The 26272-nt window shown below is 46.4% G+C and overlaps 1 protein-coding gene across 1 annotated transcript in view; it reads right to left on the bottom strand.

Annotated features, from left to right (window-relative positions):
* Positions 1 to 26272, bottom strand: part of MAN1A1 (mannosidase alpha class 1A member 1) — a 306505-nt gene that overhangs the window by 40043 nt on the left and 240190 nt on the right. The window contains exons 6-7 of the mRNA XM_075340007.1: positions 7208 to 7331; positions 4744 to 4837 (exon numbers count right to left, since the gene is read on the bottom strand). Of these exons, the coding sequence (XP_075196122.1) occupies positions 4744 to 4837; positions 7208 to 7331 (218 nt within the window). The remainder of the gene's footprint in view (positions 1 to 4743; positions 4838 to 7207; positions 7332 to 26272) is intronic.

Genomic DNA, 26272 nt, shown 5'->3' with positions numbered 1-26272 from the left:
AAACCATTATGTGGCACAAAAGAAACCACCATTCATGATGGGACGTCCTATCTGTGGATCATATCCATGTGGCTCATGCATCGCGTGTCGTCATGGGAACATCCTCAGGGCAACATCCTTTACTTCTTCGGACGGCTCCAAAACATTTGAGATCCGACAACATATTTCTTGCAGTAGCACGGGCGTAATTTATTACGCCACGTGTGCCTGTGACTTAATATATGTCGGACTCACTAGTCGTGAATTACGGGTCCGGACGAGGGAGCATATTAGAGATATCATCGCTGCCAAACAAGCGAAATCTGAGGATGTTGATTCCCTTAAGACCATCCCCCGCCATTTTAGGTTGTATCACGGGTCTGACCCCTCAAGTTTTAAGGTGAGGGGGATTGACCGTGTGCACCTTGGACTGAGGGGTGGTAACATCCATAAGGCGTTGGCACGGGTGGAATGTCGCTGGATATTTCTCCTTGACACAGTGGTCCCTCGGGGATTGAATGAGAGGCAGACCTTTATTTCCTATTTATAAATCAGTGGATCTCATCTGCGGTTGATGTGGTTCCCGTTATAGGGTGTAATTGGTTTTGGCTGCGGGTTCCCTGCACTGAATCTGCTCTGTATATAATGGTTTTTAAAAATTTTTTTTAACTGGACTCCCTTTATGTCTTTTTCTTTACAGTTTTTTACTTTGTACCCTTGGTGGATATCTTTCTGTGTCATTAACCTGGTGGTCCGTCTGCATTGAACATGATCTGGGAAGGAATACAATACGCTCATGTCCTCCATATGTGATTCTTTCTTAGACTCTGTTTTATTGATGAAAATGTTGTTATATCTGATATTGTATAAACAGTGTTAATGTCTTTCATGTACATCTTTTTTGGATGCTATTATGATGTAACTAGAAGGTGGCCCGATTCTACGCATCGGGTATTCTAGAATTTACGTATTGTGTAGTTCATGTATGATTTTTGTTTATATATATATATATATATATATATAGAGAGAGATGTTGTCTGTAGTTACCAAGTGTTTGTGTAGGCGCTGTACATGTTCTGGGTGTTGTCTGGGTGTGACGGGGGGTGAGAGCGGTGTTGTATGTGTTGCGTGTGTTGCGTTGTTTGTGGAGCGCTGTGTGTCTGTAGCGTTGTGTGTGTGTTGCGCGTTTGTGTGTGTGTGGTGTGTTTTGGGGGGAGGTATGTTTTGTGCAATGTGTGTGTTGTGCGGTATGTGCGTATATTTGTGTGTGCCGCGGTGTTTGTGTGTTGGGTGTTGTGTGTGTGCAGCGTTGTCTGTGTGTGTGGGTGTCTGTGTAGGGCAGTTGTTTGTGGTTCCCAGTGTGTGTGTGTGTGTGTGTGGTGTGTTGTGCAGTGCGCGTGCGTGCGTGCGTGCGTGCGTGCGTGCGTGCGTGTGTGTGTGTGTGTGTGTGTGTGTGTGTGTGTGTGTGTGTGTGTGTGTGCGCGCGCGCGCGCGCACGCGCACGCACGCACGCACGCATCAGCCTCTCTTCTCTCAGCCTACCTCTCCCAGCCTCCCTCCTCCCAGCCTCCCTCAGCATCAGCCTCCCTCTCCCAGCCTCCCCAGCATCAGCCTCCGCCAGCATCAGCCTCTCTCCTTCCAGCCTCCTCCAGCATCAGCCTCCCTCTCCCAGCCTTCCCCAGGATCAGCCTCTCTCCTCCCAGCCTCCGTCCTCCCAGCCTTCCCCAGCATCAGCTTTCCCCTCCCAGCCTCCCTCAGCATCAGCCTTCCCCAGCATCAGCCTCTCTCCTCCCAGCCTCAGCCTCTCTCCTTCCAGCCTCCCCCAGCATCAGCCTCTCTCCTTCCAGCTTCCCTCAGCATCAGCCTCCCCTTCCCAGCCTTCCCCAGGATCAGCCTCTCTCCTCCCAGCCTCCTTCCTCCCAGCCTCCCTCAGCATCAGCCTTCTGCTCCCAGTCTCCCCCAGCATCAGCCTCCCCATGCATCAGCCTCCACCAGCATCAGCCTCTCTCCTTCCAGCCTCCCCCAGCATCAGCCTCCCCTTCCCAGCCTCCTTCCTCCCAGCCTCCCTCTCCCAGCCTCCCTTAGCATCAGCCTTCCGCTCCCAGTCTCCCCCAGCATCAGCCTCCCCAAGCATCAGCCTCCACCAGCATCAGCCTCTCTCCTTCCAGCCTCCCCCAGCATCAGCCTCTCTCCTTCCAGCCTCCCTCAGCATCAGCCTCCCGTTCCCAGCCTTCCCCAGGATCAGCCTCTCTCCTCCCAGCCTCCTTCCTCCCAGCCTCCCTCAGCATCAGCCTTCCCCTCCCAGTCTCCCCTAGCATCAGCCTCCCCAAGCATCAGCCTCCACCAGCATCAGCCTCCCTCGTCCCAGCCTCCCCCTCCCAGCCTCCCCCAGCATCAGCCTCTCTCCTCCCAGCCTTCCCCATGATCAGCCTCTCTGCTCCCAGCCTCCTCCAGCACGCCGTGCTCCTCTGCCGACACTCACACACCCGATCGCATCCACTCACACACACCCGATCGCATCCACTCACACACACCCGATCGCATCCACTCACACACACCCGATCGCATCCACTCACACACACCCGATCGCATCCACTCACACACACCCGATCGCATCCACTCACACACACCCGATCGCATCCACTCACACACACCCGATCGCATCCACTCACACACACCCGATCGCATCCACTCACACACACAGACACTGACGATATCGCACATACGCACTTATACTCACAACATCCGGGGATATCACATGCTTCTGGCCATGTGATCCTCCGGCAGGTCCTGGAAGATCACAACAGCACAGTATCGCCGCCGAGAAGCAAGCGATATCCCAGGATGTTGTGAGTATGTGGATGCGATGTGATGTGTGTGTGTGAGAGTGTGATCTGATTTGTGTGTGTGTATGTGTGTGCTGTTATGTGTGTGCTGTTATGTGTGTGTGTATGTGTGTGCTGTTATGTGTCTGTATTTTCCGCCGCTGCAGGACCTTGATGTGTGGATGCGATGTGATGTGTGTGTGAGGTGTGTGTGAGAGTGAGTCGGTGTACACTGGTAACTATGATACACATCGGGTAACTAAGGGACCTTAGTTACCCGATGTGTATAATGGTTACCAGCTTTCACGGCCTCCGTGAAGATCCCAGCATCGCAAGGTTATGTGTGGCGCTGCTGGGATCCTGACGGAGCCGGTGTAGAAGCAAGAGATATCCCAGCATGTTGTGATGTGTGAGGTGTGTGTGAGAGTGAGTGTGATCTGATGTGTGTGTGTGTACTCACCTGGGAATCGGGGCTCCGTGTCAGTTGGGCCAGAGCGAGCGTGCATTGCGTGAGGGGGGCGGGGCCTGCAGAGAGCCGGGGCGAGAGGCCAATCCGTGTGGGGGGGCGGGGCCATGGCGAGCCCAGCGGCCAATCAGCTTTGTGTCACCGTAAGGACACAATTTCGAAGCATGACAGACAGACAGACAGACAGACAGACAGACAGACAGACAGACAGACTAAGGCAATTATATATATAGATTGTATATATTCTTGTCCCTGTACAGTGTTCTATATTATCTGTGATTCCTAATGCGATTTGCCCTTTCTTCTGCCAGGAGTAGACATGGCATTTGCAGCTTTACTTCCTGTTTGCGGCTCTGCACATGTGCAGTGTGTACGGCTCTCCCTGAAGCGTCTTCTGGGTAAAAGTGACGTCATCAAAGGGTTTTCCCTAGCCCAGGTGATGCTGGAGTAGCCGCCCACGCCTGCTCAGTGTGCTTTAGCTCTGCAGCCGTGACAGGTGCTGCAAATGATTTGATATACACTAGTGTATAAATTTGTCCATTTCCCTCCTTTGTCCACGGTCCCCTGAGGAAGTCATCACGAAATACGTATTGGGACTGCTCCCCCTGTGCGTCTGCATGTGAGTTTTACATTTGGTGGATTCCTTGCCGGGCTATGTGTTTGGGTAATGTGCCTATGATTCTTTACTTAGTACTGCTCTGTCTTTCACATTGAATCTGTTTGCTCTGAAGGCACTTACACTGGCCCTGCTGGGAATATACCCTTGTGTTTACCCTGCTAGATCCATGTAGCCTCACATGGGGATTTCTTGTTCGCTCTCATGTGTCTTTTTACCTCCTTACCTGTTATAATGTTTTATATCCCATGTAAAATTATATGCTTGACCCAATCAAAGATTTTTCTATGTGCAACTTGCATTGTTGTTGGTGGTTTTTGGGCCATGGGATATAATGGTATATGAGGCAAATCCAAAGACTTCTCTTTTTTGTCGTTTTTATATGATCCTGAAGTTGTTGCCTTTCACTTCATTGAAGTCTGTTGTGACTGTCTTGGGTGTTGTTAATTGTTTAGTATAAACTACAGCAGAGATCGTAAGTCAGGCCCTTGTCTGACATCCCTATCTGCCCTCACAATCACTCTTCTGGATGAATGGGGAAACATCCCCAGACACTTCCCGTTCTTATAGAAAGCCTCCCTAAATGTTACTTTGTTACATTTGGAAAGGGGTGGGGAGGGGGAAAAGCTCCTTATTAAAGGTCTATGGAATCTGAATGGGATGTCATGAAAGCTCCTGTAAGTGCAAGGTATAATTGTCCTAATCCGTCCATATCTTGTGTTTTGTCAGTGTTAGCAGCCAGATCTCATTATCAGCCTAGTAAAACTAAGAAGTAGTAAATTGACAAAGAAACGTTCTATTTTGTTCCATTTGATGCCATTCCCAATGATAGATTGTGTTTTCTGGTTAGTACTTACGTTGTCCCCATTGGCCACTGCTGGGATTCAGGTAGTTGGGATAAAGTCCTTGTGGTTTATCCAGTCGACTTAATACTTTTCGAATGTTCATTACCTAAAATAAGCAATGGTATTTTGGTTCATTACCAGAAGTAGGGTCAAGTCAGCAGATTTAGTATGTTTAGTAGAATGCATGGATTAGTGGCTATATACACTGACCACATTACACAATGAAGACCTTACAGCCAGATTTCAAAATTATTTTTCTTCTTAATACCTCTGGGGAAAGCAAAGAAAACTACCAGGAACTAGAGGAGGAATGAACAAGAATGCCAGCAGAGACGACCTATATATTTCAGATGCTCACCTGAAATACTCAAATGCACATGTATGTACTCTCTACCTATAGAGGGAAGTGACCTTTATCTCACTGGGGCCTGGGAAATAGAATTGCTGCTTCTAGAACAAGTCACACATGGCAGATTTGTTGCATACACGTCTGTGAAGCAATCCGGTGTCTTTATCTGGAGAAAGCTGTTCTGCTGGCATGCACAAGGATATGTGCAGGGTCCAAGAACACAAGCCACAGAAATGTCCAATAAATCTCCCACAGCGTCTGTTCTCCATCAGTCCAAGACCTTCTACAATGGGCCCTATCATTCATCCGTTTGGGAACTTTAACCCCTTCATGGTTTTTTATCCTTCCCTTTTTCCACGAGCCATTTTCCTTTTATTTAGCCATCAAAATATGATCTTTTTTGCTTGAGGAGTTGTCCTGAAAGACAACATTCACTTTACCACGTAATGTTCCTAAAAACCAGAAAACAAATTGAAAGTGTAATAAAATGGTAACTTTTTTTATTCCGCCATTGTTTTGGTTTAGTTTTGTGATTTTCAGGTCACTGAGTGCAACACCACCAAATTCATAGAGTTTTTTTGACCACTAAAGAGAATCTGGTTTGTGTCCCCATTTTCTTAATGAAGCGGTGTGGGGCTTACTGAACATTTGCGAGCTGAGCTTACTTTTAGGTGTACATGCAATGATTTGATCTTTTTATTGAATTTTTTGTAGTCATGCAGATATAGGTGCAGGTATGTTTTGACTTTCTGCTCGGCATTTAACGTATGGATACGCTCAATACTCCTAAAATCTAACTAGACATTTCTTATTATGGTAAATTTAGCAGAGAGGATGCCCTCAGATAGAAGTACAGGGATAATGGGGACATAAATCCTTGGGTAGACCGTACCGCACACGTCACATTTCTCGTGTTCTTTCTAGCTCAGGACTCCAGGTGCATCATTGACCTCTTCAGGTCCAGGCAATTTTTTTTCCCTTTTCTTCCAAATATCATAACTTTTACAATTTTCCATTGACATAGCCCTATGTGGGTCTGTTTTTGCAGGACAAGTTGTATTTTTGAATGACACCCTTCATTTTAGTGTATCAGGTGCATGTATAACAGGGAAAAAAAAAAAAATCAAAATAGGGTGAAATGGTGAATAATATGCAATTCAACATTTTTGGGGGGTGTTGGTTTTACGGTGTTCATTAAAACCCTATTCTCAAGGACAATACATTTACGGTAATACTAAATGTGCAGGTTTTTGTTTTGTTTTGTTTTTTTTAAATTGAGTGGTGAAAAAATAAATTCAGAGGTTTGTTTTAAAATAATTAAATCAGGGTTGTGTCGCCATTTTCCAGGACCCGTAACATTTTTACTTCATCAATGAAGCTCCAATACTTGAGTTCATATTGTTATATACAGCAATCATGAAAATCGAGGTCTTCAGATGAACACAAAGGGCCGCCGGCACCAGCTTTGCCCGCAGCTGTTGGAGTCAGATGCTATTTAATATAACCGGTATCTGCAGTGTCTGGGCTTCTTAGCCCCGCCACATGCAGTCACCCCAGCGCAGGCATACATTTAAGCCCATATGTGCGAAGTGGTGTGTGTGTTTTTTTTCTCTTACACCCTTCATTCCCCCCGGTGGGAGAAAGCGATGCTCCACGGCGACTCCTCCACGGCTTCGCACAGTGTTCTCTGAAGCTTATATATCTCAGGTGGACAGCCATTCTTTGAATTAAGTGGCTATGAGCGGCTATTACCACCTACACCATTATTAGCTGCAGGAAATAACAGACACCGAGAGCAGTGGCCGATACTCAGAACAAGAGCCTAAGGAAAGCGAGTAAAGCACACATTGTTTCTTCTTTTTTTTCCGAAACAAGAATGTACCCCTTTAATTAAGGTGTAGAACTGTGCTGCTAGAAAATTACAAATCCAGCAGATTTCCTATTGTCACAGTGTTGAAATGTAGGTATTGGACGGTGGTAAGGTTACATTAGCTAATATAACCTTAACTAGGAAATGTTTTAAAAAAAATTGACTAATGCATTATTCTATTAAATGTATAAAACGTTAAAGAAGAACTAAAATCTAAACATCTTTTGTTTTTATCTACAGTCACATTTGGCAATTACCTTCTCAGCAAAAAGAGGATTTCCAGATACTTCACTTAAGTGTATAAACTCTAGGTGTAGGGTTCCAAATTCGGCCAAGATACTACTGCCTCCAGAAGCCCAGGGCCAATTGCGACCAATTCCACTAAAGAAAAGAAGGAGAGATATAGTTAGACAAATATTGTCGTATCTATAGAACCATATTTTACATACAATGAAAAATTGCATTCAAAGTAAAAAAAAGGTGAGCACTACCTAAAGTAGTCAGTGATTACACAGGTGCAAGTGCACTGTAGCTACAAGACAAACAATGTACCTGTGTATTCATTTCTTACTGTAGGTAGTGCTCACTAATTTCTATTTTTCTGCTGTGTGCAATGGGGGATGTTACAATCCCTTAAGGCCTTAGACCCCATGTACAGTTTCCAAGACTGTTTTTAATAAGAACTATATAAAGCTGAATCCTATCCTTCCCCGGTTTGAGGCCAAAGGCGAGTCTTTAGTCTACTATCCCATCTAGTAGAAGACACCCTTTTGCAGATAGGTAAAAACATGAGGTACTTTGCATTTGTTATGATCAAAGTGCATGAGCCTATGCAGAAATTGCAGAATTCATGTACAGTATAGTTACATAGTACTAACTAGATATTGAATAAACACATACGTATAACACGTGTGTAGTTTGATTACATTACACACTGTGAAATAAGTGTTGAACACGTCACCAATTTTCTAAAATATATTTCTAAAGGCGCTATTGACATGAATTGCTCACCAGATGTTGGTAAAAACCCATCCAATCCACACTGGCAAAGAAATCAAACCACAGATGTCCATAAATTATATGTAACACTAAAAATGAACACATGATGAAAGAGGTGCAAAAAGCCATAGAAAGTCATGACAGCAGCTGAAATGTATCAGGAATTAGAAAGCAATCATGCTACTTAAAAAAATTAAAATAAAATATATCAGCTAATGGCCTATAAAAAGGTGACTCATTACCAAGGTGCCACACAAGAAACATCTCATAATAGGTAAAACCAGTGAGCCGTTTCAAGACCTTCCCAACCTTACGTTTGCAAAATATACTAATGCCATTAGCTACAGAAGAATTTCTCAACTACTGAAGGATCCAGTGAGCACTGTTGAGGCCATTATCTGAAAGTTGAAAGAACATAATTTTTCAGCATAGATCGGCTACGATGAGGTGCTCCCTGCAAGGTTTCAAAACAGAGTGAAAATAAGTATCAGAAGAATTGTCCAAGAGCCAGCGACTACTCGTACCGGACCTGACATCAGTTTTACCATATAGTGAACACTGAATAAAATACCACAAAAACAATTGTGCACGCACACTTTTTTTTTTTTTTTTTACAATTTTCTCCGCACTTGGATTTTTTTTGCCTGGTTTCAAGTACACTATATGGTAAAACTCATGGTTTAATTTAAAAGTACAACTCATCCCACAAAAAAAACAAAGCAGCCCTCATATGGGAAGATTGATGGAAAAATAAAACCGTTACAGGTCTTGGAAGAAAGGAGCAAAAAAAAAAAAAACAAAAAAAAAACCAAAAACAAAAAATCGAAAAGTCACCAGGGGGTGAAGGGGTTGAACTTATTGGATGCTATAATACACATTATGTTTGCAGGCCAAAAGGCACTGTATATCACCTCAAAAAACATATCAACAGTGAAGTTTGGAGCTGGGAACACCATAGTGTGGGGCTGTTTTTCATCATATCCAGTGCCTTGCGAAAGTATTCGGCTCCCTTGAATTTTTCAACCTTTTTCCACATTTCAGGCTTCAACCATAACGATAAAAATTTTAATGTTATGGGGAAGAATCAACATCAAGTGGGACACAATTGTGAAGTTGAATGAAACTTATTGCTTAATTTAAAAAATTTTTAAAAAATAAAAATAGCTGAAAAGTGGGGCGTGCAATATTATTCATCCCCTTTACTTTCAGTGCAGCAAACTCACTCCAGAAGTTCATTGATGATTTCTGAATGATCCAATGTTGTCCTAAATGACTGATGATGATAAATATAAGCCACCTGTGTGTAATCAAGTCTCCATATAAATGCACCTGCTCTGTGATAGTCTCAGTGTTCTGTTTAAAGCGCCGATAGCATCATGAAGACCAAGGAACACAACAGGCTGGTCTGTGATACTGTTGTGGAGAAGTTTAAAGCCAGATTTGGTTACAAAAAGATTTCCAAAACTTGAAAACATCCCAAGGAGCACTGTGCAAGCGATCATATTGAAATTGAAGGAGTATCATACCACTGCAAATCTACCAAGACCCAGCCGTCCATCCAAACTTTCATCTCAAACAAGGAGAAGACTGATCAGAGATGCAGCCAAGAGGCCCATGATCACTCTGAATGAACTGCAGAGATCTAGAGCGGAGGTGGGAGAGTCTGTCCATAGGACAACAATCAGTCGTACACTGCACAAATCTGGCCTTTATGGAAGAGTGGCAAGGAGACAGCCATTTCTCAAAAATATGCATAAAAAGTATTGTTTAAAGTTTGCCACAAGCCACCTGGGAGACACACGAACTATTTGGGCATAATGCCAAACGATATGTTTGGCGTAAAAGCAACACAGCTCATCACCCTGAACACACCATCCCCACTGTCATGGTGGTGGCATCATCATGGTTTGGGCCCGCTTTTCTTCAACAGTGACAGGGAAGATGGTTAAAATTAATGGGAGGATGGATGGAGCCAAATACAGGACAATTCTTGAAGAAAACCTGTTCGAATCTGCAAAAGACCTGAGACTGGGACAGAGATTTGTCTTCCAACAGGACAATGATCCCAAACAAAGCAAACTCTACAATGGAATGGTTCAGAAATAAACGTATCCAGGTGTTACAATGGCCAAGTCAACGTCCAGACCTGAAGCCAATCGAGAATCTGTGGAAAGAGCTGAAAACTGCTGTTCATAAACGCTCTCCATCCAACCTCACTCAGCTCGAGCCGTTTGCAAAGGAAGAATGGGCAAGAATTTCAGTCTCTCAATGTGCAAAACTGATAGAGACATACCCCAAGCGACCTGCAGCTGTAATTGCAGCAAAAGGTGGCGCTACAAAGTTTTAACATAAGGAGACGAATAATATTGTTCGCCCCAATTTTCAGTTATTTTTTTAAAAAGTTTTAAACAAGCAATAAGTATCATTCAACTTCACAACTGTGTCCCACTTGTTGTTGACTCTTCACCATAACATTAACATTTTTATCTTTATGTTTGAAGCCTGAAATGTGGGAAAAGGTTGAAAAATTCAAGGGGGGGGGGGGGTGGGTGGGCGAATACTTTCGCAAGGCACTGTAATTGAAGGAAGGATGAATAGACAAATGACCAGAAACCATCTTGATAAAAATCTGATGCCATCTACCAGGATCCCAAACACAGAGCAAAGATAAATTGGTTTTGGAGAAAGACCGAGCTACGAGACTGGCCAGCCAATCACCTCTCCTGAATCCAATAGATTTATCTAACAAGTCTTACCTCACCCTACCTACACTGCTCTCTACTGTGTATAATTTCTTCCATGCTGCTGTTTCTGTCTGTCTACTAAGGAATAAGGCCCTGTGCGCACTGGAAAATGGAATTTTCCCAAGAAAATTCCGCAGGCATTAAAAGATTACCGCACCCGCGGTAAAAAAACGCGGCAAACCGCACCCGAAAACCGCATGCGGTTTGCCGCGGTTTTACCGCGGTATTGTTCGCGGTTTTGCCGCGTGCGGTTTGGTACATGTGTTTTATTGCATTCAATGCAATAAAGCACATTAAGAAAAAAAAGTCATTTCCTTCTGAGATAGATAGTAGATAGATAAATAGACAGAAGAATAGAAAGAGGGATTGATATTTTATTATTATTTATTATTATAGCGCCATTTATTCCATGGCGCTTTACAAGTGAAAGAGGGTATACGTACAACAATCATTAACAGTACAAGACAGACTGGTATAGGAGGAGAGAGGACCCTGCCCGCGAGGGCTCACAGTCTACAGGGAATGGGTGATGGTACAATAGGTGAGGACAGAGCTGGTTGTGCAGTGGTCTACTGGACTGAGGGCTATTGTAGGTTGTAGGCTTGTTGGAAGAGGTGGGTCTTGAGGTTCCTCTTGAAGCTTTCCATGGTAGTGGAGAGTCTGATGTGCTGAGGTAGAGCGTTCCAGAGTATGGGGGATGCGCGGGAGAAATCTTGTACACGATTGTGGGAAGAGGAGATAAGAGACTAGCAGAGAAGGAGATCTTGTGAGGATCTAAGGTTGCGTGCAGGTAGGTACCGGGAGACTAGGTCACAGATGTAGGGAGGAGACAGGTTGTGCATGGCTTTGTATGTCATGGTTAATGTTTTGAACTGGAGTCGTTGGGCGATGGGAAGCCAGTGAAGGGATTGGCAGAGTGGCAAGGCTGGGGAGTAGCGAGGGGAGAGGTGGATTAAGCGGGCTGCAGAGTTTAGGATAGATTGGAGGGGTGCAAGAGTGTTGGAAGGTAGGCCAGAGAGCAGGAGGTTGCAGTAGTCGAGGCGGGAGATGATGAGGGCATGCACTAATGTTTTTGCAGATTCTTGGTTAAGGAAAGCACGGATCCGGGAGATATTTTTGAGTTGTAATCGGCATGAGTTGAAGAGGGGTTGGATGTGTGGCTTGAAGGATAGAGCAGAGTCGAGGGTCACTCCAAGGCAACGAGCTTGTGAGACTGGGGTGAGTGAGCAACCATCGAGTTTGATGGAAAGGCTTGTTGGAGGAGGTGAGTGAGGAGGAGGAAAGACAAACTCTGTTTTGTCCATGTTAAGTTTTAGGAATCGTGCAGAGAAGGATGAAATAGCAGAGAGACATTGTGGTATTTTGGTTAGTAGAAAGGTAATGTCAGGTCCAGAGAGGTAGATCTGTGTGTCATCGGCATAGAGATGATACTGGAAGCCGTGGGACTCTATGAGCTGTCCCAGGCCGAAGGTGTAGATTGAGAACAGCAGGGGTCCAAGAACTGAGCCTTGGGGGACACCGACAGATAGGGGGCGAGATGAGGAAGTGGTGTGAGAATGGGAGACGCTGAAAGTTCGGTCGGTTAGGTATGAGGAGATCCAAGATAGGGCCAAGTCTGTGATGCCCAGAGATGAGAGAATCTGTAGTAGGAGGGAATGGTCTACTGTGTCGAAGGCAGAGGACAGGTCCAGGAGGATCAGGATCAGGTATCAGGAAAAGATAGAGTAGTGTCGCTTGGCTTTGGCGGTTAGTAGATCATTGGTGACTTTGGTTAGGGCAGTTTCGGTAGAATGATGTGGTCGGAAGCCAGATTGAAGCCGGTCAAAGAGGGAGCAGGAGGAGAGGTATGAGGACAATTCAAGATGGACATGCTGTTCCAGTAGTTTTGAGGCGTAGGGGAGAAGGGATATGGGGCGATAGTTTGACACAGAGGATGGGTCAAGGGAGGGCTTTTTGAGGATGGGTGTAATAGAGGCATGTTTAAAGCATGAAGGGAATACACCACTTGCTAGTGATAGGTTGAAGAGATGGGTTAGGGCTGGGATGAGGACTGCGGTGATGTTGGGGATGAGGTGCGATGGGAGCGGGTCCAGTGCACAGGTGGTTAGATGTGATCTTGAGAGTAGAGTGGAGAGATTGTTTTCTGTCATGGTGGAGAAGCTGGATTTGGAGGAAGAGGGATGAGTAGCTATGCTGAGGGGCTGTGGGGATTGTGGGCCAAAGCTTGATCTGATGTTGTCAATCTTCCGCTTGAAGAAAGAGGCAAAGTCTTCAGCTGAGAGGAGAGGGAGGTGGTGCCGGAGGACGGAGGAGAGAATTGAAAGTGTTGAATAGCTGTTTAGGGTTGTGAGAGAAAGAAGATATGAGGGATGAGAAGTAGGTTTGTTTTGCAGCAGTGAGTGTGGACTTGAAAGTGGTGAGGGACTCTCTATATGCAATGAAGTGCTCAGTGGAGTGAGACCTCTTCCATCTGCGCTCAGCAATTCTGGAGGCCCGTCTTAGTTCTTTAGTCTGCCTTGTGTGCCAGGGTTGCCTGTTGATTGTGCGGGTTTTGGTGTGTGTGAGGGGGGCAGCTGATTCGAGAGCTGCAGAGATTGTAGTGTTGTATAAAGTTGCAGCGGCATCTGCATCATGTAGAAATGCAATGTCTGTGAGGGGGAGAAGGGACTGAGAAAGGGCGTGTAAATCAATGTGTTTGATATTTCTGCGAGGGTGTGAAAATTTGTGGAGGGGGGGTTGCATACTTGGAGAAGAGAGGGAAGAGAATGTGAGTAGGTTGTGGTCAGACAGGGGGAGGGGCAAGTTAGAGAGGTTAGATAGGGAACAGAGGTGAGTGAAGATGAGGTCCAGCGTGTGGCCATCTTTGTGAGTAGCTGCAGAAGACCATTGGGTGAGGCCGAAGGAGGAAGCGAGTGTTAGAAGTTTGGAGACAGATGAGTGGGAAGTGTCAATGGGGATGTTGAAATCACCTATGATGATGGTGGGGATGTCGGTGGAAAGGAAGTGTAGTAGCCAGGTGGTGAAATGGTCAAAAAAGGCAGTGGCTGGCCCTGGAGGGCGGTAAATGACAGCCAGCTGAAGGTTGGAGGGGGCGTTGATGCGTACGGAGTGCACCTCAAAAGATGGGAGCGTGACAGAGGGTGGTAGTGGAATTGGTGTAAAGGAGCATTGGTCGGACAGGAGCAAACCAACTCCTCCACCATGCTTGTTAGTGGGGCGGGGAGTGTGAGAGAGTTGGAGACCGCCATAAGAAAGTGCAGCAGGAGAGGCAGTGTCAGAGGGGGTGAGCCAGGTTTCTGTGATGGCGAGGAAGGAGAGTTTATTAGTGATGAACAGATCATGATTGTAGGATAGTTTGTTGCAGACAGAGCGAGCGTTCCATAGAGCTCCTGTTAGTGGGACTGGGGGAGCGGGGGCTGGGTGAATGGGAATGAGGTTTGTGAGGTTGCGGAAATTTGTGTTAGGTTGTTGAAGAGGGTTTGAAGTGACAATAGGGATGTGGTGAGGAGGACCAGGATTTGAAGCAATATCCCCAGCAGTGAGGAGAAGCAATGAGAGTGTTAGTAAGTGGGAGCAGGAGAGGCCATGAGATGGACGTGTGTGTCTGGAGACACTGGGTGAAAAGAGGAGGAAAATATCTGAGGGGAAGGTAAGATGGGTGGGGAGGATGGAGGGAGAGATGAATAGTTCATTACTGGCTTTAGGGATCAGAGGGGGCAGTAGAAAGTGAAGTATTATAGGGGTGAAGGTGAATAGAAACACAAACATTGTTTACATACATACATTGATATATAGATAGAGAGAGAGAGAGAGAGAGAGAGAGAGAGAGAGAGAGAGAGAGAGAGAGAGAGGACAGTTCGCTGTATTTCTCACGGTCAGTAGTGAGTTTACATTACCGGCCGTGGGAAATGACCGGTAATTACCTCTGCTGTCTCGCTGCGAGGCTGCATTCAGCCTGTGTCAGTGTCAGTCGCGGCTGGATGTAAGCAGCGCAGGACCTGTGGATTACGTCGGAGCTTTGTTTCGGGGGGTTAATAAACGGGTGAACGAGGCTTTTTTGTGTTTTATTTAAAATAAAAGGATTTTTCAGTGTGTGTGTTTTTTCACTTTACTTACGGGTTGATCATGTCAGCTGTCACATAGACGCTGCTATGATCAAGCCTAGACTTAGTGGCGGCGATTCGCCGCCATTAACTCATTACCTGGATCGCCACTGCATCACGGCATCTAGCAGAGTTGGGGAAACTCCGGTACTGCCGCATAATGCATGCGACAGTCCCGGGGCAGCTGCGGCTGATATTCTCGGCTGCAGGAGGTGGGAGGGAGGCGGGGGACATTAACCCAGCCCCTCGCCCTCCTCAGCCTGAGAATACCGGGCCGTCGCTGTGTGTTTACCTTGGCTGGATGCTAAAAATACAGCGGAGCCCACTTCGATTTTTTTTTCTATATTTCCGTTTGCTTTCTATGTGTATTCTTTATGTCTGTGTCTGTGTTCTATGTCTGTGATGTCTGTGATCTGTGTGTGTTTACTCTCTGCTCCGCTTCCTCTTCCTGTCATAATGACATCACTTCCCTGCAAACCGCAGGCAGTGCTGAACATTACCGCAGGTAAACCGCGAAATACCGCAGGGAATAACGCAGGAAAACGCAATGAACCGCACGGAATTTCCTGCCTGCGTTATTCCCTGCGGGATTTCACGATTACATTGCAGTCAATGGAGTGAAATCCTGCAGCGACGTGCGGAAAAGAATTGACATGCAATTGTTTTTGCTGCGGGAATCCCGCAGCAAAACATGCAGCTGTCAAAATCCGCATAGTGCGCACAGCATTTTTTTTCCCCATAGGTTTTGCTGGTGATTCACTGCAGAGATGTTATGAACATTTTCTGCAGCGAAACATGCAGCAAAACCGCAGGAAATCCGTGGCAAAAACCGGCAAGTGCGCACAGGGCCTAAAAGTGCAAGAATTACTCTGCATGTGGTGTATGGGAGACATTGCAGCTAGTCTAACCAACCCAGAGTCAATTGCAAATACAAATTTAGTGCCTGCAATGAGAAAAACCTATGATGCAGAATACGGTACATAACATGATAGCTACAAGTAGTTCCTTACACATATTACAGTTTATTCTGAGCCGGAACTTACCTAAGTATAGTTGGCTTATGATAATCAACTTCTATGAAACCTTTCTTTTATAACATGGGATCAAGTCAAACTTCCTAGATTATCACTTACTACATGATTTTGTTTCTATATTTCTATTTTGTTATCACCAAAAAGCAGTATTATGTACATGGCTGGCTAGACAATGGATTAATTGTTGCCGTTTATGGCTGTGCATTAATATGGTTGGTATACTGTGTATTTAGACAATGTTGAAGACACAAGATATAAAAACAAGCTCTCCGCTTACCACATATAGTGCTAAGTAATTTCACAATGAAGCAACTGCTTTGTATGATAACAGAAAGAGCTCAATTGCAATGTTTTGCCATGGTTCAGCTCTTATAAACTCATTCTTACAGAACTGGGAAATGGGCCAATTTAAAATCACGTAAAATATTCAGAACAGCTTATTACTTACTACTAGTTGCTTTTCAGTGCTGTTTATGTATTCTACAAACCATAGGAAAGCTTTAAATTCCAATTTTAGTCTTGCTGCCAAATCTACTTAATGAGGGATATCTTTGATGACAATGTTTGGGCATCCGAGCTATCGGCACCCGCTGACTCAGCACAACCGTTTACAATAACACACACATTAATACTAGAAGTCCCAGGAATTTTGAGCTCCATAGGGTTTCAATGGTAGAAATGTTAAATGACCCCTCTCTGGGACTTCTAGTGTGAAGACATTTTACAAGTTCTGGAAAGTGCCACCCATATGCCCCAAAATAAGCAAAGAAGGTATACACTCTCCCTGGGTCCAGTAATGAGCCGCATGCCACTGCCCAGGTCTCGGCTGCGGCATGGAGATCACGGTGACATCCTACATTCGCTGTAGCAGACCCCATAAGCTGAGCATCTTCGCAAAGGTAGACGGCACAAGCCGTTGAGCTTAGTGATTGGTTACAGCGCTGATGCGCGTAATCACCATGTCATCATTGCAATCAAAAACTGAGCAGCTGCGGGGAGCCGGCGATTGCCCCAGGGAGAGCAGGTACCCCTTCTGTTATTTCATAGTGTTTAGGGTTTGCTTTCCTTATTAAAGAAGCAAACCACTTTGACAAATCAAACAGGAAGAAGTCCTCCAGCCAGAGGTGGTACTCAAGACCTCAATAAGCAATAATAGAATAATTTTTATTTCTATAGCGCCAGCATATTCCACAGCGCTTTACATTTCAAAGGGGACATGTACAGACAACATGAGACAATACAAAATTAAGATACCAAGAGGAGTGAGGGCCCTGCTCGTAAGCTTAAGGTACCGTCACACTAAGCGACGCTCCAGCGAGCCCAGCAGCAACCCGACCTGGCAGGGATCGCTGGAGCGTTGCTACACGGGTTGCTGGTGAGCTGTCAAACAGGCAGATCTCACCAGCAACCAGTGACCAGCCCCCAGCCAGCAGCGACGCGTGGAAGTGATGCTGCGCTTGGTAACTAAGGTAAATACCGGGTAACCAACCCGATATTTACCTTGGTTACCAGCGCACACCGCTTAGCGCTGGCTCCCTGCACTCCTAGCCAGAGTACACATCGGGTTAATTACCCAATGTGTAGTCTGGCTATGTATGCAGGGAGCCGGCACTGACAGCGCGAGAGCGGCGGACGCTGGTAACAAAGGTAAATATCGGGTAACCAAGGAAAGGGCTTCTTGGTTACCCGATGTTTACCTTGGTTACCAGCGTCCGCAGAAGCCGGCTCCTGCTCTCTGCACATTCAGTTGTTGCTGTCTCGCTGTCACACACAGCGATGTGCGCTTCACAGCGGGAGAGCAACAACTAAAAAATAGTCCAGGACATTCAGCAACAACCGGCGACCTCACAGCAGGGGCCAGGTTGTTGCTGGATGTCACACACAGTAACATCGCTAGCAACATCGCTGTTGAGTCACAAAAGTCGTGCCTCAGCAGCGAAGTTGCTAGCGATGTTGCTTAGTGAGACGTGGCCTTTACACTCTATGAGGAAATAGGGGAGGCACAAAAGGTGAAGGGGGGGGGGGGGGAGAAAAGCTTGTTATGTATGGTCCAGCCATTGATTTAATAGGGGATTCAAAATCAGCTGCATGGACGGGCCGCCAGTAAGAATTTATACTGGTACAGAGTGTAAAAAAAGTACATGAAGAGGAATGGGAGACTAATTAGTAAAGAATTACAATAATCCAGGCGAGAATGAAGAACGACAGTAAGTTTTTGCAGAGTCAACGGTAAAAAAGGACGAATTCTAGAGATGATGTTGAGGTGGAATTGACAAGAACGAGCGAGTGAACGAATGTGGGGAGTGAAGGAAAGATCGGAGTCAAATATCACCCCAAGACAGCGGGCGTGCTGCGGGGGCGTAATGGTAGAGCCACACACAAATGGTAATATTGGGGTTCAGAAGGTTGGGGGAGGGAGGAAATATGAGTTCAGTTTTTCACAGGTTCAGTTTTAGATAGAGGCAGGCCATGATGTTGGAGACAGCGGACAATCGGTAGTATTTTGTAATAGTGCAGGGGTGATGTCAGGAGAAGATGTGTACAGTTGGGTGTCATCAGCATAGAGATGGTACCAGAAACCAAATCTTCTGATAGTTTGTCCAATAGGGGCAGTGTATAGAGAACAGGAGGGGGCCTAAGACTGAACCCCGAGGAACCCCGACTGTATAGTCATGGCAACTATACCGCCATGACTAACAGGAGAATAGGGAAGAATTCCAGGAAAGTACACTTTATTCAGACCTTATAGATTAGGAAAGGACGGAGGTGAACAAAAAAGCTATTTATAGCATGATACTAAACGAGATTTTTCATTATTCAGATTAAACAACAAACAAAAAAAAAAAAAACACCATACACCATTACATTTCTTATTATTGGGCGAGCACTAAAATGCTCGGGTGCTCTATACTCAAGTCGAGCAGGTCAGACGTTCGGACGGCCTCAACTCAAGTAACGAGTATAATGGAAGCCAAAGATTATGGCAGTGGGTGGAGAGACAAGCTGCCCAAACAGAGCATTTCCAGGGAGAGGGTGTTTATCCTTTCATTTGATATACTACATCTGAAAATATTACTTTACCCCTAGTGGGAGACAAGCTGTGAATGGCTCTCCCTGTGGTGCCTGCACACATCATGCGGTGAAGAGAGCCTGTGCGTTGCGGTTGTTGTTTCATGGATGAAACATCCGAGCACCTACAATACTCAGTCAAGCTCCTCGAGTACCCAAGCACTCAGATGCTCCATTGAGTTATGAGCAGTACCGAGCATGCTCGCTCTTCACGTATACTTAAATGGCTACAAATCTTGTGTGAAACATTTTCAATGGTTGCTTGCAAGTCTCAAATAAAAATGGCGTAACAACTTTATTGTAAGAAACCTTGGAGATCAGCCTCTGGGATAAACAATAAAGTTTACCATTAAATCAATATTAGTTAAGATGCTTAAATTGTTATTAGCAGATACACACAATGCTTTAGAAAACGTCAATTTCTCACTATAAATCTGATATGTCCCCTTTGCAAACACTGACACAAGCCTTCATGTCATACCACTGATTGAAAGAGGGAAGGTTTTTTAAGTGGAGCACTGCTTTGGCAGTTAGCACCAATCCGCCTCTTGCTTACGATCTCCTTCCGGTGTTTAGGAGATATGTAATCTTTACTAGCTGGTATAAGGAGATGCCTGAACATGCCTACACATGTGCTGCAACATGTATTTGATGCAAATACTCATGGTGACTATAGACCTCCTATGGACCCAATTAGTAACAGGTGTCTTGGCATCAGCCAGGGTTATAGATGTTGATAGAGAATTAGGTGTAGATAGTAATTCCTACCGACCAAGCTCAATGTTCTAACAGTTTGACAATGTGTATGCATTTACTGGCTAGATCAGGGGTGGGGAACCTTTTTACTGCCGGGGGCCATTTGGAATTTCCTACTAACCTTTGGGGGCCGCACAACATTATCAACCTGAAAAATAACCCTGCTATATTTGGTCAAACGATTAATTAACTCACCCCTATTGTGGTGGCCGGAGCTGCTTCTCTTTGGTACGATTGTGATGTTCGGTGATATTGATCATCTTGTTTCTCACAGCTGCTTTTCCAGGTTTGTCTCTGTCTGGAGATGCTGGGGGCATACACATCACAGGAGGGGCCGGGGCGCATAAATTACAGGAGACACTGGGAGTACACATCACAGGAGGGGCTGGGGCATATACATCACAGGAGGGGATGGGGCATATACATCACAGGAGGGGCTGGGGCATATACATCAGTAGGGGGCATGGACAGCCCTGGCGGTGGCACAGGCATTACTGGGGACACGCACAGCACTGGGTGGCAGCACGCACTGCACTGGGTGGCAGCACGGACTGCACTGGGTGGCAGCACGGACTGCACTGGGTGGCAGCACGGACTGCACTGGGTGGCAGCACGGACTGCACTGGGTGGCAGCACGGACTGCACTGGGTGGCAGCACGAGGGAGACAGACAGGTCTGGGGGAACATAGACATCAACAGGAGAGCACGGACTGGGGAGCATAGAAAGCAGTGGGAGGGTACAGACAGCAGTAGCGAGTTAAGAGCACTGAGGGGTGGCACACAGCACTGGGGAGCATGGACAGCATAAGGGGGGCACAGACAGCACTCACCGTGGCATGGACAGCACTGGTGGCAGCATGGACAGCATTAGGTGGTGCGGACAGCACTGGTGGGGGGGCATAGACATCACCCAGGGGGTACAGACAGCACTAGGGGGGGCACGGACAGCAGTGAGGGGTTACACCGCGCTGAGGGGGTACACAGCACTGTGGTGTACACAGCATTAGGGGGGTACACACAGCACTAGGGGGTACACACAGCACCTGGGGGTACACACTGTACTAGGAGGTAAACAGCACGAGGGGGTACACACAGCACGAGGGGGTACACACAGCACGAGGGGGTACACACAGCACGAGGGGGTACACAGCACGAGGGGGTACACAGCACGAGGGGGTACACACAGCATTAAGGGGTACACAGCACAAGGGAGTACACAGCACAAGGGAGTACACACGGCATTAAGGGGTACACACGGCATTAGGGGGTACACACAGCATTAGGGAATACTCACTGTACTAGGGGGTACACACTGCACTAGGGGGTACACACTGCACTAGGGGGTACACACTGCACTAGGGGGTACACACAGCATTGGGGGGTACATACAGCACGAGGGGGTACACACAGCACTAGGGGGTACATACAGCACTGGGGGATACACACTGTACTAGGAGGTACACAGCACGAGGGGGTATACACAGCACGAGGGGGTATACACAGCACGAGGGGGTATACACAGCACGAGGGGGTATACACAGCACGAGGGGGTATACACAGCACGAGGGGGTACACAGCACGAGGGGGTACACACAGCATTAAGGGGTACACACAGCATTAAGGGGTACACACAGCATTAAGGGGTACACACAGCATTAGGGGGTACTCACTGTACTAGGGGGTACTCACTGTACTAGGGGGTACACACTGCACTAGGGGGTACACACTGCACTAGGGGGTACATACAGCACGAGGGGGTACACACAGCATTGGGGGGTACACAGTACGAGGGGGTACACACCACTGAGCGGGGGGGGGCAGCGATGGGTTGAGTACTCGCAGTGAGGGGGAGGGAGAGTCACACACACACACAGCACAGTTTCGGGAGGCTGGTAAACCTGCTGCAGCTCTTCTGTGTGACTTTATCGCAGCGTGCTGCTTACCCGCCCACCAGAGCACACAGGCCGGGGATAAGCCTAGAATGTATGGGCTGCAGTCAGGTCCTGGAAGTCAGGATCTGGAGAGAGCCCATACATTCTAGCATCTACCCACAGGGCATCAGGCAGTGGGATTTAAAGGGCCGGCAGCCGGGAAAAGTGCGGCTGCCACCAAAGCACAATGGTCCCCGGGAATGTGCCCGGGGGCCGCATAAAATGTCGTCACGGGCCGTATACGGCCCGCGGGCCGGAGGTTCCCCACCCCTGGGCTAGATGATTGATGAATGGGTATAGACCATTAATATTTGAAAGATTAAGCCCTATCTCGGAGTAGAGTGGAGATGTGAATGCACAGATTCTGCTCCAGTTGTAGTCTATAGGACTGCCGAGCACAGTCCTTCAGGAACAAAATAAAAGAAAATTGGAGAGACCTATACACGTAAGCTGATAGGGTGAGTAAGCCTGTACAAATAGATAAGGCCGTATATGATTAAAGGCTCACCTCGTGGATTTGTGCTGGAGATCAACACAACTCTATTGTTGGTGAGTAGGATATCAAAAGGGTGCTTGTCTAAAAGGTGGATTTACACACTGCAACATCGCAAACTACATCGCTGTAACGTCACCGGTTTTGTGATGTTATAGCGACCTCCCCAGCGACATTGCAGTGTGTGAAACACATCAGCGTCCTGGCCCCTGCTGTGAAGTTGCTGATCGCTACAAATCGTTCAGGACCATTCTTTGGTCCTTTGTTTCCCGCTGTGCAGCATGATCGCTAGAAAGTCTCAGTGTGTAAAGGGGACTTAAAACATTGGAAACGAGTGATGTGTCACAATATCTGTCAATCACTATTCTCTGTCAGTCGGTCTCTCCCTCTCGGTCTCTATTCTCTCTGTCGGTCCGTCACTCTCTGTCCCTCTCTCACAGTCTGTCGATCATTTTCCCCTCCTCTCTCATACTCACCGATCCCCGGTGCGGCACTGCACGGCATTCACACTGCTGCGGCGGCTTTTACCATTTTGAAAAAGTCGGCCGCTCATTAAACAATTTCGTATTCCCTACTTTCCCCGCCCACAGGTGCCTATGATTGGTTGCAATGAGACACGCCCCCACGCTGAGTGACAGGTGTCTCACTGCACCCAATCACAGCAGCCGGTGGGCGGGTCTATACTGTGCAGTGAAATAAATAATTAAATATTTAAAAAAAACGGCGTGCAGTCCCCCCCATTTTAATACCAGCCAGATAAAGCCATACGACTGAAGGCTGGTATTCTCAGGATGGGGAGCTCCACGTTATGGGGAGCCCCCCAGCCTAACAATATCAGTCAGCAGCCGCCCAGAATTGCCGCATACATTATATGTGACAGTTCTGGAACTGTACCCGGCTCTTCCGGATTTGCCCTGGTGCGTTGACAAATCGGGGTAATAAGGAGTTATTGGAAGCCCATAGCTGACAATAAGTCCTAGATTAATCATGTCAGGCGTCTCCCCGAGATGCCTTCCATGATTAATCAGCTGCTGACTGATATTGTTAGGCTGGGGGCTCCCCATAACGTGGAGCTCCTCATCCTGAGAATACCAGCCTTCAGCCGTATGGCTTTATCTGGCTGGTATTAAAATTGGGGGGGACCGCACGCCGTTTTTTTTTAATTATTTATTTCACTGCACAGTATAGACACGCCCACCGGCTGCTGTGATTGGGTGCAGTGAGACACCTGTCACTCAGCGTGGGGGCGTGTCTCACCGCAACCAATCATTGATAGCAGCCCCCATGCAGCGGTGGATACCGCGCCTGACAGCCCACACACTTTCTCTTCCACGTATGTGCTACTGATGAAGGTCCAAATAGGACCGAAAACGTTATAAGCACATTAAGCACATAAATAAACCTTCATTCTAAGCATTTTGGGAGTGCCTTGTCTACTTTTGCAACCAATCATAGGCGCCTGTGGGCGAAGAAAGTAGGGAATAAGAAATTGTTTAATGAGCGGCCGGCTTTTTCAAAATAGTAAAAGCCGCCGCAGCAGTGTGAATGCCGTGCAGCGCCGCGCCGGGGATCGGTGAGTATGAGAGAGGAGGGGAAAATGACCGACAGACTGTGAGAGAGGGACAGAGATAGTGACGGACCGACAGAGAGAGAATAGAGACCGAGAGGGAAAGACCGACTGACAGAGAATAGTGATTGACAGATATTGTGACACATCACTCGTTTCCAGTGTTTGACTAGCTAGGTCGTTCTGCAGGTCCGGATCGCTGTTGCGTCGTTGGCCAGGTTTGCCTGTTTGACAGCTCACCAGAGACTTTGTAGCGATCCCGGCCAGGTTGGGATCGCTGGTGGGATCGCTGAAAGTCTCAGTGTGTAAAGGGGCCTTAAGCCTTGGCCTTCAAGATTCGGTTGCCAAACTCAATGAAGTTGCAGGGTATCCTGGGGGTGAATGGAGATTGTGTTTACACTATTCCAATTTGAACACCGGACTGCTACCTCCACTCATCCACAGAGCAGTCTTTGACCTTTCCCTGCAGTCCCATAGACAATGATTGGTGTGGAAGCTAAATATGTACACCTGCACTCGATTCTGACTTTCTACAATCAACAAGTTATCCCCTATTCTATTGATGACAAGGTTAGTTTTTTTACACCTTGCTCTGCTTTTTATATATTTTTATGCTCATGTTATGTTTTTTAGTGGTGATTATATAAGATAGTAGAGTGATATTAATACACACAGTAATATATGCAACATATTTAGAGTTTAGAGGTATTTTAGTTTTAATGCTTCTAGTGATACATCACTGTACAATTAGTAATATAGCCTTGTATGGAATATGCAAAAAACAAAATCTGAAATAAATTACCCTTACTGCTTCACCTCAACAACATCCCTCCCCATGCTTTGCTTGAACCGGATGGACATGTTATGGTCGATGATACAATGATGCTATAGATCTATGTTACTAAAACTACATACACTCAAAGTAAGCGAGCAGATGGGCACTGGTCACCATTGCTGGAACCAGTTAGCTGAATGGCAATGACTGCTAAGGAGTGTACATGGTCAGTAGGCAGGGTGGAGATACTATACAGTGATCCGATACTGTACTCAGACTAGCAAAATAAACCTCTCCAGGGTCCATCTATTTATAACCCTGCCAATACAGACGCGTTGTGCATTATGCTCTGGGACGGATCATTTTTCCAGCCGCTGAAAGTGGCCCGTGGTAATTATCTGGGTTTGGAGAGCCATGCCTCACATTGTCCTATAAGTGCAAAGTCTCAGCTGGCTGGCAGCAGTATGCTTCATCACCGCAGCATCATACAAGAGGATGCTGGCAGCAATGGACAAAGCCTCAAACGTTTCCATCATGTTTTCTATTGCCGTCATTCTGAGATCGGACTACCGCAGTGGCATAGAGACTTCTTATAAGTCACATTTAGTGTGGAAACAGAAAAGCAAGAGAGGCACAATAAAGCTATAGCCATTAGCGAGGAAGAAACTTCACACTCAGCAGTGAGCTTTAATTACTATTTGCACAAAAAAAATAAAAATAAACAGAACAACAATCATTACTTAGGAGACTTTCCAGCAAGCACAGACTACATGGCAGGTGCCCAACGTAAGACAATTATCATATATTGTGGAATCGGATGAGGAGCCATGCGCACAACCTTGTCACCCACCGCTCAGGTTTCATCATGGAGACTTTATTGTTGTTAGACACTACCGTATATTTGGATAAATTGCTCAGTTGCTGTATATATGATTATTAATTCTCTTCATTAGCAATGCTTACAGTAAAGTGCCTTCAGAGGAGGAAACTATGATCGATATTGCAATTAGAAAGTGTACCATTACCATCTGGATGATGAAAGTCTAGAAGATGTAATCCCTGATAGAGTATGTACCGGACAGTGTTTAGGAGTCTGATGTATTCCTGGGCAGAGCACTCAGTCTCTCCACGCCCGCCTCACAATGATGGACTGCTGTATACACGACACACGGAAGCCAATCACTGCCGATACTCAATCACCACTAGGACTGCTGAATGGAGGAGATCTTCCTCTATAGGGTTATGGTCCGATCAGAAGACAAACATTCATAGGAAGCCCATGTATCTAAACTGTATGGTAAGCAACCGACAAAGAAGCAAACCCGGTTATTAGCACAAGTGACACGCTGCCAATAACATGAAATATAATCAGGGTAATTCAATCATTAGGGATTGTTCTGTGCACACATGTGGCCGGCTTGTCTAACGCAATGCTCACATCAGCGGTATTTTGCCGCAAAGCCGGATCTGGCACAAATCAGTAAGTTCCATTAATTTCCAATGGAATCGCAGCAAGATGCAGTCACATGCGGTTGTGTGTGACGCACGTAACCGCATCTTGCCGTGATTCCATTGGAAATGAATGGACTGAAACGCTTTGCGGCAAAATACAGCTGATGTGAGCGCTGCCTAAACAGGCTGTAAACCATTGTTCTGTGTAACCGCTGTATCTGTCAGGGCTCTCCACCACCTGCGTCTCATCCCCTTATACTGAGATGCTGCATTATCCCCTAGTCGTTATACACAGTTTTTACTTTTAACTGATTTACTAGGACGGCATGGTGGCTCAGTGGTTAGCACTGCAGTCTTAGGGGTCCTGGGTTCAAATCCCACCAAGGACAACATCTGTAA

This window comes from Anomaloglossus baeobatrachus, chromosome 3, assembly GCF_048569485.1.
Source record: "Anomaloglossus baeobatrachus isolate aAnoBae1 chromosome 3, aAnoBae1.hap1, whole genome shotgun sequence".
Taxonomy (NCBI): Eukaryota; Metazoa; Chordata; class Amphibia; order Anura; family Aromobatidae; genus Anomaloglossus; species Anomaloglossus baeobatrachus.
This window is presented reverse-complemented; position numbering and strand designations above follow the sequence as displayed.